Genomic DNA, 15,551 nt, shown 5'->3' on the forward strand with positions numbered 1-15,551 from the left:
AAACAAAAAGCACGCTCATAAACGTACCTTCCATCCCAGCCATTGGAGTCCTGCTTAGGCACACACGAAAAAAAATAAATCCCTTTACTCGCTAATATAGAGGAAACTTGAAATGATTGCTGTAATTGCAGTTAAAAAATTAATCATGTTTTGAGATAAACGCAGATAAAAGCATGTTTCGCTAATTATCTTTTGAAGCTTCTGCTCATGAAAGATTAAAGGTGGAAGAAAAGTTGCTGAAGCTCTGAAGACAAAAATGTGACCGTCTGAAAGCACTTTGAAGCCACGCTACCCAGCACGACTGATCATACGTCCAGATGCACTGAAGAAGGAGACTCTAACCCAGAAGACATGCAGCAAAACATGCCCACTGGATCTTTTGTGCAGGCAGCACCCCCCTCCCCCCCCATCACAGCCGTACTGTGCAGAATGGGATGCAGGTTGTCCCAGTGAGAGTCACCCCACTGAAATCCTGGTGCTTCCACTCACCTGCCTGCAGCTAACAAAGCATATCATCCCTGTGCTGCTCCATGCCAGCGTACCATCTCACATCAGCACTCTGCAGTACACCTCTAAGAACCCCAAGAAAATTAATTCAGAGTAAACGTAGTGACTATGGGCTGCAATTCTGCACACCAGTGTCCGCACTCCACTGGAAAAATGCTGGGTTTCTGCAGAGTGAAACAAGCTGAAAAAATGCTATTTACTCAAAATTGCTAAGGTGCTCTATAGCCACTTCACTTCGTGTCATTCCAATATATCTGAGATATACGTATACACTTTAGAGACGTTTCCTTATTGGGAAGAAGTGACCTAGAGAACCAAAACCTGTTGTTACAACACAGCTTCCACAAGCAGTTACCTGAGCTTTAATGCAACAAATTCTGTGACTTCAGAGAGTAAGGAAACATCGACAACAATGCACAGACAGCTTTCCTAAGGCGAGGTGCCATGCAGACACCATTCCTCTGCCCACACTCACACTCCTTCCCACACCTCTCCACACGATTTCACCTTTCCAGCCACAAAGCACCAGTGGCACCCAACTACTAAACCCTGCTGTCGCAACAAACCTGAGCAGAGCCAGGTAACACTAAAGAGTTGGCTTTTCATAACCACACCACCAAGGAAATGTGCCAATGCCTTTTATTTGCATATCTGGCAGGCTGCCCCAGACAGCTAATACATAAGTGACAGCGTACAGGTGTATTAGTTTAGAGTTTGCCTTTAATCTAGAGGTGTCAATTTGCTTCTGTTTTAATTACATCCATCTTGATATGTTATTACAACCTCATGAAACTTCTTCATTACGTGAATGGCTATAAATACACACACATGACAAACAGTTGTTATCCATTTTCTGGTTCAGCAGTGGAGATGCACTATGGCAGCCCACGCTTCACGTACATTTAAAGTTTCGGTGCTTCCTTGCCTCTCCCCCTTCCCTTTTCTCTTTATTCTATTTCCTTTCATCCAAGACCAAGATGTAAGTATTTTATTTGTTTAATTTAATGAATCTGCTACAATCCCCTTGCTAGCAGCATTCTGATGCAAACACTATTGGCTTGCTGAGCCCTTCCAGCATATGTGTGTCCTTCTGGGTTTCAACTCTGAGAACGTCTGTTTGTCATTAGGCAAATATAGGAAGATTGCACTGAGGTCTTATAAACATGCAAAGATCCACTTTTGTAGCTACATAATTCACTGAGTTTTTCAACACACATTCTGAGGTTAAAAACTTGGCAAATCCATCCACCAGATGTATCTTTCTGATCCCAGGACTCATTAAAATTTACTTTTTTTTTTAATAAAAAAAAAAAAGAGTCCAGCCAACTCAGCTGTTGGGCTACATTAATTGCATCTCTATTAATTTTTTTTCCATAGTTAAAGTGACTAATGACGAAAGAGTCCCTGCCCATAAGCACAATAGCCAGGCAGTAAAAATTACTAGGACTTTTAATCGTTTGGTAATATCCAAATCACATAAAACAAAAGCAGGCAATTCGGTCCCCTCCAAACAGACGGTTTTGATTTTCAGTATTTATTTTGAATTTCTTTAAGAGAAGAAAAGAAGGGAGAAAAGACCCAATTTCACACCAAAAGATTCCACTCAAAGGTCGAAGTGCCCTTGATGTGCATTAAAACCCACAACACTGAGTTGCAACACAAATCATCCCCAGCAGCAGTACTCCTCCCTTCGTCTCCTCACCATGAACTCTCCTCTGAGGTCACAGCCACTTTTGCTGCCTGCTGGGCACAGCTGGCCAGATGTGTGCACCTTCCCACATCCCCTATGTGCTTGGAGCGGGTGCCAGCTGCTGGAGGACCCCCAAAGGATGCTCCCAGCACCCTCCAGAGTGGCACAGTGTGGAGAAACAGGTGAGCAGGAGCCCAGAGCAAGGTGAGGAAGGCTGCCTGGAGCCAGGCCAGCAGCAGAGCCTCCCCACACCCCAGACACTCCTTTTTATACCAAGCGCCCTTGGCCTCGTGGATGAAGGAGACAGGTTGATGGTGGTTTTATTCCTGAAGCAACAATTCCCCTTTGCTACCAAATAAAGGCACAAGAAGATGCAATTTATACAAGCACCAGTTACAGAGGAGAAGCAACTTCCACTTCGCGAAGCCAGCAAACACGTGCAAGACAGAGTAACAGAGATCACTTCTGAACAGGGAACCAAACCCCTGCACGGCTGGGAAGCAACTACTCCTATTTGGACGTGGGGTATTCATCCCATCCGTGCATCACTCCGCATCACACAACCCACACCATATATTAGCACACCTCTGCAGTCTCACCAGATTCTGAAACCGGGAGGACCAGGACCCACACCAAACAAAATCCACACATGATGTACATCATGCAACACAATCAAATTACACCTGACAGGCAAAAAGCCACAAAGAGACAAATACACACCATGCCAGGGAACGGCACGCTTCTTGTGTTGACTTCCATACCACTGCAGGCAGGACACAGAACCAAAGCCCCTCCCTACAGCATTTACCAGACTGAAGATTTACCCTTTTGGTTAAAGCTTCCTCTCTCCAGCACATCAGCGTGCAAACTTCAGCAGCGGTGTTGCCAAGATACAAGGAGAAAAATCTCAAGATATTAAGGTAACACACTACTTAAAGGCAAACAGAGGAGCAGAGCTGAGCCGGGGCTCCGACAAATTGCCACCGCATGTTCTGCTGTTACAGCAAAACAAATCCCTACCTGCATTAGCCATTTCTCATTACTTATGAAGTGGATTTTCATAATATCCATTTTACAACAAAGGAGTTTAGAGGACTATGATGTTCTGAAGTGGTCTTGGCCATGGCCTGGCATCCAGTCAAAAAGACAACAAACTGACTCCGCCAGGAACACACACAGCTGGTAATTTGTGGCACACACTGAGCCAAACTCAAGGAGAACACAGACACGGAACTGATAAACCAAAAGGATGATGTACAGTAACAGAGAAACAGATCAAGCCATGGCCTCAGCAGAACACTCCAACTCAAATCAGGGGAAACTCAGAGTTAAAAACGCCACATCTCAGCCCACAACTTCCTAATTCCATTACCCTTTTATTAATTGCGTTTGAGACTTGCTAAACTTGAGCTCAGGCTATTTTTAAAACCTATCTGACTCAACTTATTGTTGCTGAGAACAAAGATTGAACTTCTAATTTAGCTGCAGATAATTACAAAGCTGCAGGTCAGACCCCCGGTGTAATACGGTAGGGTCTTCACTCACACTGATAGAAACAGTCCTTTAAAAATAAATGTAAGCGTAGCAACAGAGACAGGGGAAAATGGGCCACCTCAGTGAGTGAGGAACGCTCCTGCCTCTCTCCTAGCTGAGCAGGCACCAGGTGCATTGCTCTCTAAGCAGGGGCACGTTGTGTTGAGCGTTCCCCCTGGCAGTGTAGGCTCCTACCAGGGCACATCTGCATGCACAGATCCCACCTGCAGCCTCCAGGAACAACATCTCCCTTTGGTCGGCGGTGCTCCCATCCAGTCGCCAATATGTCTCTATTGATCTCAGCGTTGTAACTCAATCTTTCAATTACTCAGCCCCTTGATGTCTTTCTGCTGATTTTTTATTTATTTATTTAGCCTTTCTCTAGTGGCCGTTCTCCTTCCAAGCTCCTGATCCTTTACCCTTACTTCATAAACCTATTTCTTTACACTCCCTTGTTGCAGCAGAGGTGGGAGATATTTAATGAGAAAGGGCTTCCTTCCTCAAGCAAACGGAGGGGAGGAAAAGAAAATATGTTAAGACTAAAAAAAAGAAAGGATAAGAGTGTCTTTTGTCCTATTGATATGTGGTATAATTTCCATTAATGCTAAAGAGCGGGGCCAGCAGAGACTACTTGAATCACACCTATCTAAAGAAATTGTCCTTACAGTTTAAACTCTTACTTCTTTAACTCAAGGCCATTGTGCCTGCTGCTACCACTCACGGGAAAGGGAGAAATCCCCACCTTCGTTTCTTTGTTACATTCAGGAGTTTCAAAGAATACTTATGCAAAGATAGCAGCCCTCTGTCATTCTGAGTGCAAGGATACAGCACCAGCTCTCCATCAGCCTGTGAGCCGGGGATGCCCAGCTTCCCAGAGAAACAGCAGGATTTTATTCACACATCCAAATGATAGCAACGCAGCTTTCAAAAATCACTCAAGAGGTTCCTCTGGTGGAACGCACATCCCGCTGTTATCAGCCCCACTTTCAGCTCTGGTTGCAGAGGGTTTTCATCAAGAGACGTAGCTGCTCTGTCAAGGTTATCTCAAAATTTGATCTCGGGTCAATTTACTGTTTCCTCTAAGTACATAGTGAAAATAATAAACACACCATTTCGTGTGATATCCCTGGGTCACGTCAGACTTAATGCCACTCGTCATCCACAGATATCTTCATTTAGTTACTACCTTCTCTTCCCTGCTGGTCTAAATCTGAAGAATTGCATGTGCAAACAGAGACCAGGACAAACACAGACGCATCTAAGCAGTCAACAAATACAAGGAGGGCTACACCAAGATTTGCTGACAGCATTGAGCAAACATCTGATGCGACGATGCCGCTGCGGTAAGGCGTGAGGATCAAATTCCTTTTGAAATATGAAAGCATAGAGACAAAGCAGAACAAACTGTTGAAATCTCAGAGAATTTAAGTAAACAGGTTAATCAAACCAGCTGAAGTCTGGTATGAACAGAACAATCCGAGAAGAAAAACTGCTGCAAGTTCATTGTGCTGGTGTCCAACCCCCAAATTCTACTGACACACAGTCTGCAAGGGCTACCAGTGCACAGCCATGGGCATCACTCAGTGGGTATCAAAGCCAGCTCCTGCCTTCAGGAGCATATACGGGGTTATGCTGTCTGTGTACACAGCACAGACACTGTTTAGACCACAGTATCTTCAAAACCTTCCTGTTATTTCCACATTTTGTTTGTGTAACAGCAGTGTCTCTATTTAAAAAGTCCCTCTCAGCTGTTCAGCTTGACTCCATCCAGTCTTGTATTATTTTATCCATGCAATAGCTAGAACTACCACAGCTAACATCTGCCTCAATCACACAAACTCAGGGGAACAATTGCTAAAAAATTATTTACACTCCGTGGATGGAATCGTCTGACACAGAGAAGCTCCTTAAACAGCTCCTTCACAAATATTTGTCAGCATTTCTCATTTGTAATTAATTATACTGGGCTTTACCAGACAATAATTTAGCACTGCCTCAAAATGCTGAGCAGAAATCAGCTCACTGGGCACATGGCAAGGGATTGTGTCACTCTTATGAAAGAAAAATCCCCTTTAAATGCAAGCTTACCCCTCACTGCCCCACGCCATCTCTGTGCTTTATACATATCTGTGTCCCATTTCAAGCTTGACAGACAAACTGCCCGAGCTGAAGCTAAACAAACATCCGCAGAAAAAAAAAAAAAACTCATTACCTTCCTCAGCACTCAGAAAACCTGAAACCAAGTGCTTACTCCATGGGGATGGCCAGAGCTGACTCAGGAAACACGAAGTACTTCCCCGGCTTTAAGCGATCTTAACATTCAGGTCAGATTTCATTTCTCATCACGTAAACCATCTTCACTGCCGCATGCCAACAGCCCTGTCACGTCGGCCTCCTTCCAAGGCACGGAGGGAGGTAAACATGGCAGCAAACCCACACCCACTGGGGTTTGGGAACCTTGCGCCATTGGGCTGACAGGACACCATCGTGCCAAGCACAGGCACTTCTTAGAGGCCAAGAAACTTGACGAGGCCAGAAACCAATACAGGACAAAGCACGGAGCAAGGCTGCTCACAGATCCAGGCCAAGCTGCAGGGCTGCTCCTTCACCACAACACAGAAGGCCATGGGTGCCCCAGTGCAGCCTACAGCACCCAGCACTCCACCAGAGCCTGACAAGGCCACGCGAGGGCCAGCCCGGGCACACTAGCAACAGCACTGGATTTGCTCAACTGTTGCTCCAGGAAAACAACCAAAAATCAACACTGAAAGCCCAGTGTCTTCACTCTTTTCTACTTTTCCCCACACAGGTATTAGAGATGGAGGCACAGGCTGTGCCAAAGCCAGCAGCTGATAACCAGAAGCACGCGGCCTCTGTGCCTACACCAAACAACTTACACCCTGGCAGCACGGGCTGCTGACACCTGGACAGGAACTTAGCTCCAGCAGCAGGAGCTGGCTGAAAAGATAATTTTGCTTCAGTGGATGGGAACTTTTATCAGTGTACTCAATACTAGTGTGTTAACAGACACAATGATCCCTGGTGGAACCACAACAGCCATCAGATGCACCCTCTTGTGCAGCACCTGCGTCTCTTCACAATCCACAAGCCTCACAACCCAGAACTTCATACAACTGGGGCTTTTTCCAGTCACCCCAACAAAAGGCATTTAGGAAAAGTCAGGCAAATGAAAGCCACATGGAAATCCTTGTTCACCTCTCATAAGAAGATGCTGGGATGACACCAGTCCCACATGTCCTGCTGCACAGATGTCCTCACTGGCACAGAGCTCAGCCCCATGCCCTCAGTCCCTCCTACACGCAGGTTCAGATCTCCCAGATGTGTACACCAGTTCCACTCGCTGCTCTTCATGGAGCAGAGCCAGAACACCCTCTGTCTCAGCACCGCTCTCAGCCATGCTAAGCCTGGGGACAGGTTAAAGTCCAAGCACAAAGCACTAGGGCGATCTCATCACGTGCTGAGCATAATAGTCCTCCAGAGCCTGGCAAAAAGCTCCCAAGGAGCCCAAAACAGATGCAAAGCATGAAGCACACACACACCAGGACACCTCTCCAGAGCACCAGGGCTTCCTGTCTCCAGCACAAGTTGACACGCAAACCTGAGCATCCCACCAGCACTGGGACACAGCTCCTGCAGCAACCCAACCTCCTCAGTGCTGAAACCACAGCGAGAAACTCAGCACACAGCATCTCCTGCCACCGGGCTTCTGTCTGAGACACCTTCATCTCCCTCTAATTCTTGGAAACAACTACCTCAACACACACACCGAGCTGTAGGAAAAAGCACCTAACAACGATTTTGTGACATTATTTCTCAATGCAGCATGAAATCGTTAGGTCAAAATGTGCCACCTATCATACGAACATTAAAAGTATGTCAAGTCTCAGTGTGCGAGCTATTGTTTTATCCGAATGTGATATTAGCTGGCAGAACTGGGTAATGTTTCTGCGCTCCTTTTTAGTGATATAGGATTACGGTGGGATGGATGCAAGCAATAGCCACTCCTGGCTTTGCAAGAAGAGCAGCAATTAGTTTGAGTTCAAGCGGAAAATAAATAAATAAAAAATAATAAGTGAAACACAGTTAAAGAGATTTTCTGAAACATCCAATCAAGTTCCAACCATAAAACTTGCTCTCCGCTTCCCCTCCAAAAAACCACGACAGCCAAATTCTCCAGTCCATATTCCCATAAAACCCCATAACGACACGAACTGGGGCTTTGTTGGAGGAAAAACAGGAATTTGTCCAAAATCTCTGCTTGCAAATCCCACACTTGCTGACAAACACACATGCACGCCGCTCCTTAGGCTGGAGCAGGGCACCCACGTACAAGAGCCCAGGTGGGGAGCGAAGCTGAAGCACTGCCCACACATCCACCACTCCATCACGCGCCGGGTGCAGAGGTCCAGAGGGCACAACCTCTTCCATCACAGCACAGTGAGCTCTCTCCCAGACACTGCTCTGGGCTGATGCAGGTGTAACCAAGGACAAACTCTGGCTCCAAGAAATAAATAATAATTCCGAAAAGAACAAAGAAAAGAGAAAACCACACCAGAAAACGCCAGCAAGCCTTCCTGGCTAAACATTGAAACAGCTTCAGAGCAACACACTTTTTTTTTTTGTTAAACAATCAGCTTCATCTTCGCATTTATTTTGACAGTTCATAATTGTTCCAGTTGCGATTCCAGAGCACATAAACCCAAATCAATCCGCCTTTCACCGCACAAACTTCTCCCAGGCAGAAGTTCCGCACAACAAAGCCCTTCGCCCCGCCGCACCCCCGGGGCTGCCCACGGTGGCAGGGGCCGGGCAGGCCGAGACCGGGAGCTGCCCCTCTGTGGGGGGAGCACCGGTCCGCCGGTGACAGGCCGGACGTGAGGGGGGGGATGAGGGAGGAGGGGGCGGGGAGGTGGAGATGGGGGGGGCAGATGGGGGTACGCCCCGGGACACCCGGGGAGAAAAGTTTGAACGGGGGACGGGGGAGCCCCGATCCGCCGCCTCAGCCTCCACCGGGAGCGGCCGCCGCGCTGCAGGTGTCCGCGGGGGGCGGGCGGGGAGCGGGCAGCGCGGCGCCCCGGGGATGGAGGAACCGGTGGGGGAGGGGGGGTTGCGGGAGGGGGGGGAAGGGGCGGCGGGGGAATGCCCCTCGGCCCGGGGGAGCGGGCGGGGGCCGCGGTGGCGGAGGCGACGGCGGCGTCGGGGCGGGGGCCCCCCCCCGCGGCTGCCCCCGCACACAATGAGGCGCACACAAAGCGGCGCCGCTCCTACCTCCAGCGCCTCGAAAGTGACGAAGCTGGACATCGCGAAACCGTCGATAATGTCCTCTTCGGCCGACGACGACTCCCGCCGCTTCCTCCGGGGGGGCCGCGGCCGGGACGGCGGCGGGGGCCCATTGTCTTCCTTCTCGGAGCCCGAGGAGGAGAGCGCCGGGGCGGCCCCGGGGCCGGGAGCCCCTCCGGCGGCAGCGCCGCGCCGCCCGCCCTGGGCTCTCCGCTCCCGGTCGCGCTGGGACCGCGATCGCCGCTTCTTCCGAAGCCCGTTGCATCGCGCCGGGCCATCCATGTCTCTCGGCGGCTCTCCCTCTCGCTCTCGTCCCCCCCCGCCCCACCGCGGGCACAAATCCGGCTCTCCCCCGGCGGAATAACGGGGGAGGGAGGGAGGGAGCGAGGGAAGGAGGGAGGAGAGGGCGGAAAGGGGGTGGGGGGGGGGGGTGGGGGGGATGAAAGAATCCGAGCGCGGTTCCACCACCACCAGCGGCAAAGCACCAAATGTAAGAGATTCCTACGAGCGAGCCAAGGAAAGTAATGGCTGATCTCAGGTCGCCTTTGTAAAAAAAAAAAAAAAAATAGCGAGAGAAAGAAAAAAAAAAAAAGAAAAAAAAAAGCAGCCTCACCGAGCAGGCAATAAATCAGAATAGCGGAATGCTTTGATCGGGGCTGGGAGGGCGCGGATCGCCGAAAGAGGGGGAAAAAAGCAGAAAAGAGGGGAGGGGGGGAGAGAAATAAAGAAAGGAGAGACCCGCTGGAAGGAGGGAGCTGAGAGTATTTCCTTGCACCAAATTTATTTCCTTTCTTCCTTTCCTCCCCCAAGTAGAAGAAGTTGCCGGGGAAAAAAATATATATATATAAATAATAATAAAAAAATAATATTGACAATAAAAATCCGCGGGTGCGGCCGCCCCCGCTCCGCTCTTTATCTCTGCTCGCACAATGATCGCGGCGTCCACATGCGATGTTCTCAGGCACCGACCCGGAGAAGGGAGGGGGGGCCTGGAGCCCGGCCCGGCCCCTCCGAACCCAGAACCAAACAATAAAAAAAAAGAAAGGGAGGGGGGGAATAATAATAAATGAAAAAAAAAAAAGCAGCAAAACACGCCCACCCACCCCGGCTATTAATACGGATCGATCACGGCAAATTCATCGGATTAATTGTGGCGATGAGGGAGTGGACGGAGAAGAAGGGGAGAGGAGCGAGGATGAGGAGGTGACGGGGGGGGGGGGGGGGGGGACGACGACGACGACGACAATAAATCCAAGCGGAGAGGCGGCGGCCCCCTCCCCAAAAATAACCACGAGAAGCAGAAGAATAGGAAGGGGGGTGGGGGGGGGGTGTTAAAATAAATAAATAAAATAACAGAGGTGCTGATGAGGCTCAAATACGCTCCAGCGGCGACGGCACCAGCGGGGCGTGCTTTCCACCGCCTCCTTCACCCCCCCCACCCCAACCTCTGCCCGGCGGAGGCAGCAGCCGCCGGGAGCCGCACGGCCGCGCACGGCGCGGGGCGGATGGCAGCGGTGGCCCCCAGCGGCCGCGCCGGTCACGTGGTGTCGCCGCCGCCCCGCCCGCTTCCCCTCGGCGCCGCGTGAAATGCGGAGCCCCGGCCGCGCGAAATAAGTTGCGGGCATGCGCGCAGGGCCTGCGCACTCAGCAGCGGGGGGGTGGGCGGCCCGCCCGCCTTACGCGCCTTGCCCGCTCGCTGCCTTCCCTTCGCCGCCCCGGTCCTGTTCGTTTCCCGCTCTGCCGCCCCCCTCGGCCCGAGCGCTGCCCGCCTCTTGCTGCCAACTTTCTCCCCGCTTTGCTCCGCGCTCTGGCTGGTTTTCCCCAGCACGGCTGGGTGCTGTGGCTGTCCCTGTCCTCGTGCTTCCTCGGCTCGAGGTTCTGGTTCTGAAGCTCTTGAATGAAGGGCTGCGTGTCACGGTGGCTTTCCTCCCGCTGCCACGCCGAGAGGGGACCGTCCACTCGTGTTTTCTTCTGGGGCAGTGCTGGAGCTCAAGGAGCATTTGGGCAACGCTTTCAGATGTAAGGTTTCAGGTTTTAGGTGGCTCAGTGATCCTTAGATCTTCCAACTCAGGATGCTGTATGACCTGGAGGGATCAGGACAGCTGCTAGGGAAGAAGAAAAGAGCAAGGAACAACCAGCAGCAAGCAGGAGCAGTGTGAGGAGAAGAACCAATGTGCTGTGTGCTCCAAACAGGACAGGCTCAGCAAGCACGGCTTTTGTTTCCTTCTCTCCCCCAGATCAACAGGCTGATGCAGTTTGGGGAATCAGGGTGGGGAAAAACAGAGAAAGGGAAATCATTTAATAATCCACCTCTACAAGAAGCTTGTCAGGGGCTGCTCAGTCCACCTCTTGCTGCCTGCTGTGGGTGCTAATCATTTCTCTGCTCAGATATCCAGAAGGGCCACAAAGAGCAACACGTGGGCTGGAAGCTCCACTGAGTGGTTTTGCAGCAGTCTCCCCCTGGGCTGCTCTGATTCTCAGGGGATGATGCTCTACTCGATTGCATAATGCGTGTTTACTTTGTTCCCAAACACTCAGGCCACTCTCATCCAGCAATATTCTTAATACGTTTTGATAAGACTATTAACCCATTATGTGAAATTGTGGGAATCAGATACAGCTTCTCCTTCCAGAAGGCAAAGGACAGCTTTGCCACCTCTTTCCAGACATCACCCAAGTGGTATGCAGTGACTTTTAAGCTGCTGCATGTGGGCGTGAACCAGAAAGAAGTAAAAAACCGTCGGTAATCTGATCACATAAGAGTGTGTACCTTACAGAAGGCCACTCTGCTCCCTGCAGAGGCACATATGGCTAGTTTTTAAACATTCTCAAATATCGGGCTGGAGAGCATCACCTCCTAGATCTGACCTTAGATCTCCCTATTCAGATTTCTTTCTGTCTGACAGCTACGTTTCCCTACCTCGCTTTGGGTTCTTCTGTCCCCCTTGTAGCTGCCTGATCTATATAATCTGGCGATGTAGAAGAAGCTGTGCAGGTATTGTTAAAGCAATACAATTTGTTTATACAGGAAAGCTCAAATATTACAAGGTCTCTGTCTTCTGAGAAATATTGAGCTGTACTGTATCAAACAACTGTTACCTGTTGGGCTTTTTGGAAAATAACTATGCAATTTTCAGGGCAATGTAATTGATTATAGTTTCCTGTACATCCATCACCATTAAAGTGACTTAAGAGACCTGTAGTCGGATGTGTTTCTGCTGACATTCGTTGCACGGCTGAAAGTCTGCTCAGCCTGTTTTCTTTCTGAATGCACATATGAGGAAAACAGAAACAATATGTGATTTATTTTACATTCCATGTAGAAACAGATCCCTAGATTTGCATGTATACTGAAAGGAAAAAAAAATAAAATAAAAGATGAAAAGCAATCCATCTAACTCATCCTTCAGTACAAAATATTTTTCTTCTGGGAAATATCAAACATTAAAAATCACTGGTCACCTTCTTGAGTACAGTGCAGGCAAATTATCCTTTTTTCTGGGTCTGATCTAGCATCAGCAGGAGCACTTCCATCAGCCTTAATTGATTTGAGAGGGAGGACAACTAGACCTTACTGTTACACAAAACCTCAGACAGATGCTCAGGAAGTTCTCTCTCCAGTGTGCTCTTGCGTCCAGCTGAGCATTTCAAGAGATCTTACCAGGAATGATGCTGCAGTCCTCCACACACATTTGTTCTTGCACTGCCTGTTGGCTTCTCCTCTAGAAATACATCTTGCCTGGCATCTGGCACGAGAAAATAGCTTTTTGTGTCTTACAAGCACAAGGCAGTGCCTTGCTGAGTCACTATTTTTGAGGTTAATGACTAGTGTACTCAAGTGGGTATTCGCAGTTATTAGGTTAACACCCACAGAAAGGGAACCTGTTGAATGTGCACTAACAGATCTATAATCTTCTGATTTGAGGCAGACACCAAGAGCTTTCTGCTACTGAACGATGAAGAAAGAAATGTTAATACAAACCAAAAGCAGCAATTGCAATTTCTACATCACCATTGTGAACTGGAGCAAGATAAAATCTGTGCTGCAATAATACTAAAAGGGGTTTTCTTAGGACTGGCTACTGGCATGCCTATCTGAAAAGGATATTTGGAAATAACACAAAAATCAGGAGGCGATTTGTTGCTTGAGGAAATGGTGAGAACTTTGCTTCCAGCAAGAGTAATTTGCAGTCTGTTTTGGCATTAAGATTTAGAGATTTAAATCAGTGGGAGCAAATATGTTGGTTTTGTTTTTTTTGTTTTGTTTTGTTTTTTTCTGGGGAGAGCCTCCTTTAGGAGGTGGGCAGTTTGAAATAGCAGAGTGCCTGCTGTGCAGACGGTGGCTGTTATTTTTGGAGTTTGATCTGGGAATGCAAAATAAAATAAAAGAAGATAAATGGGGAAAAGGGGCATTTTGTTATTGTTTGAACCCTGCTCTCACAATGCCTTTATGAGAATAAGAAATAATGAGAACCAAAATTCCAGCGCCGACTGAAAACCGCAGTGATTATGTGCAGAGGAGTTGGAAACAGTCGCATGGAACTGAAACAATTTGACTCCGAACTGTATTGCTTATATACATTGTATTTCGTACTAGGGCGGCTAGTTCAGCTTGGTGACAAAACGCTGGAGTGGGTATTTGGAAAGGCTCTGTCCTGGATGGTGGTTTGAAACAGAAATTGTTAAGGAAGAAGGAGCACCCAAAGTGAACCAAAAGGAAAGCTGGAAACTCATGACCTTTAAAAAGAAACGAAGTAGTTCATTAATAATGACCAAGGCAGTGCTGAATGTAACGAGCTGGAATTTCGAGGAAGACAGGTTTCCAGAAGAGCACCTGGAGAAAGTATACACTCAACAGATAAATCACTCCTTTCACCAATTATCAAACGAACCACAGTGGTGGAACTCGCTGCCACAAGGCAGCTCTGAGGCGGAGGACCCCGAGAACTCTCGGAGTAACTGCTGTATTGGTTACACAGATTGAGGGAGCTGTGCATGCCCCAGAACACAAACCAGTTTATAAACAAAGCAAGAGGCAGGAGACTGAACGGGATGGACAGCAGCCTGATGCAGTTTGCCAGCATCTCATCCTCCTGGCAGTAGTGGTCAAGGCAATATCTGAATAACTCTTCTAAATCTCTTGTACTTATCATCAGAGAGTGAGAACAACACTATAACCATCCTTATCAATACTGGCAAATCATGAGCTACATGAAAGCATTGGTGGATAGATTAGCTAGCCCAGAGGAGATGGAGTTTGGATTTTTGTATCTAATGGAAATCATTACAAAATTGACAGTTATTTCCTTAAAACAGCTTCTAACTTGGGAAATCTGGGAATTGAAGCGAAAAAAATAGATACATGACATCAGCAGAAGTACAAGCTTTCCCAAAACAAATGTGGAAAATCATTTCAATCTGTGTCTCGTTTTTCATAATTGGTTAAAACAAAATTATGATGTAAAAAATATTATTGTTATTAGGAAAAACAAATCAGATCATCAGTGAGATCAGAATTTTGATCCTGATCTATTGACTTAGATGGATCTGTGAGGATTTATGGCAGGTGAGAACTTGGCTCCTGGAGAGTTAGGGAGTCATGAGCAGTAAAGCTGTGCACATTTATCGTGCATGGCCAGACGAACACAGGAGGTTCTGGTTGTTTGTTTTTGTCTGAAACTCTTACAAAATTGGATCTTGCTAGTTCCTTGGGACTTGCTAATAAATACCCAATAGAAGCTGACTAAACCCATGCTTCTAATTGCTTGAGATTCCTTATCCTGTAGCATCAACATTCACAAATGGCTGCATTTGCAAGTACAGGGAGCAAAGCAGATGTCACGGGGGTTCAGGATGCCTCATTTGAAAACATGATTCGAAATTGTTTGGGTAAAAAAAATGCTGTACTGACTGTGAATCTGGAAAGCATCATGAGAAATGGCAGTATCGTAGCTTGGTTCATTGTGGGTAGAGGATCCTGGAAACTTAGGTGCTGCAATCCTGATTTGTTGAATACCTAATCTAAAATGTCAAATGTATTTTAAGGAAACTTGGGGCTAATGTTTAATTGTAGGCAATCACAATTACTCACGTTGGCAAAGGAACGGATGTAAGGGATGCTAAGAAAACGTTACCAAAATAAAGAGAAGTAAAAGGTAATGAAATATACTGTCTATGGAAGCAAAGCACAAAATGCAAATATGACACTTCTTCACATAGCATCAGAAAAAGTTAACTGATATTCTAGGGTCAAATTCAGGCCTCGGTTGCATGTGGATGAGAAAACTCCTACTGACTTAAGGAAATGCAGTGTTTAGCTCTCAGCTTGTTACGGGATTTTCAAACATGACAAGGAGTCTTGGAAGAGTATACCTGCCTCTTGGTCCCTATGGAAATAGTTCATAAAAGCACACTGCTAAATACAAAGCGTATGTATCATGTCTGAAAATCAGCCACCTTTCGTTGCCAGGAAAGATAAACTGCATTTCCACATTGCCAAGTTCAGATTGTGCTATTGCAT

At 47.8% G+C, this 15,551-nt stretch overlaps 1 protein-coding gene across 1 annotated transcript in view; it reads right to left on the reverse strand.

Moving 5' to 3' along the window:
- The window catches only part of AUTS2 (activator of transcription and developmental regulator AUTS2), a 659,029-nt gene extending 649,618 nt beyond the window's left edge, over positions 1 to 9,411 (reverse strand). Inside the window, exon 1 of the mRNA XM_065731703.1 lies at positions 9,020 to 9,411. Coding sequence (XP_065587775.1) covers positions 9,020 to 9,313 — 294 coding nt within the window. The 5' untranslated portion in view covers positions 9,314 to 9,411. The remainder of the gene's footprint in view (positions 1 to 9,019) is intronic.
- Positions 9,412 to 15,551: the final 6,140 nt, after the last annotated feature.

The sequence above is a fragment of the Cyrtonyx montezumae genome, unplaced genomic scaffold (assembly GCF_038088225.1).
Source record: "Cyrtonyx montezumae isolate F1298 unplaced genomic scaffold, pur_monq_1.0 scaffold_15, whole genome shotgun sequence".
NCBI lineage: Eukaryota > Metazoa > Chordata > Aves > Galliformes > Odontophoridae > Cyrtonyx > Cyrtonyx montezumae.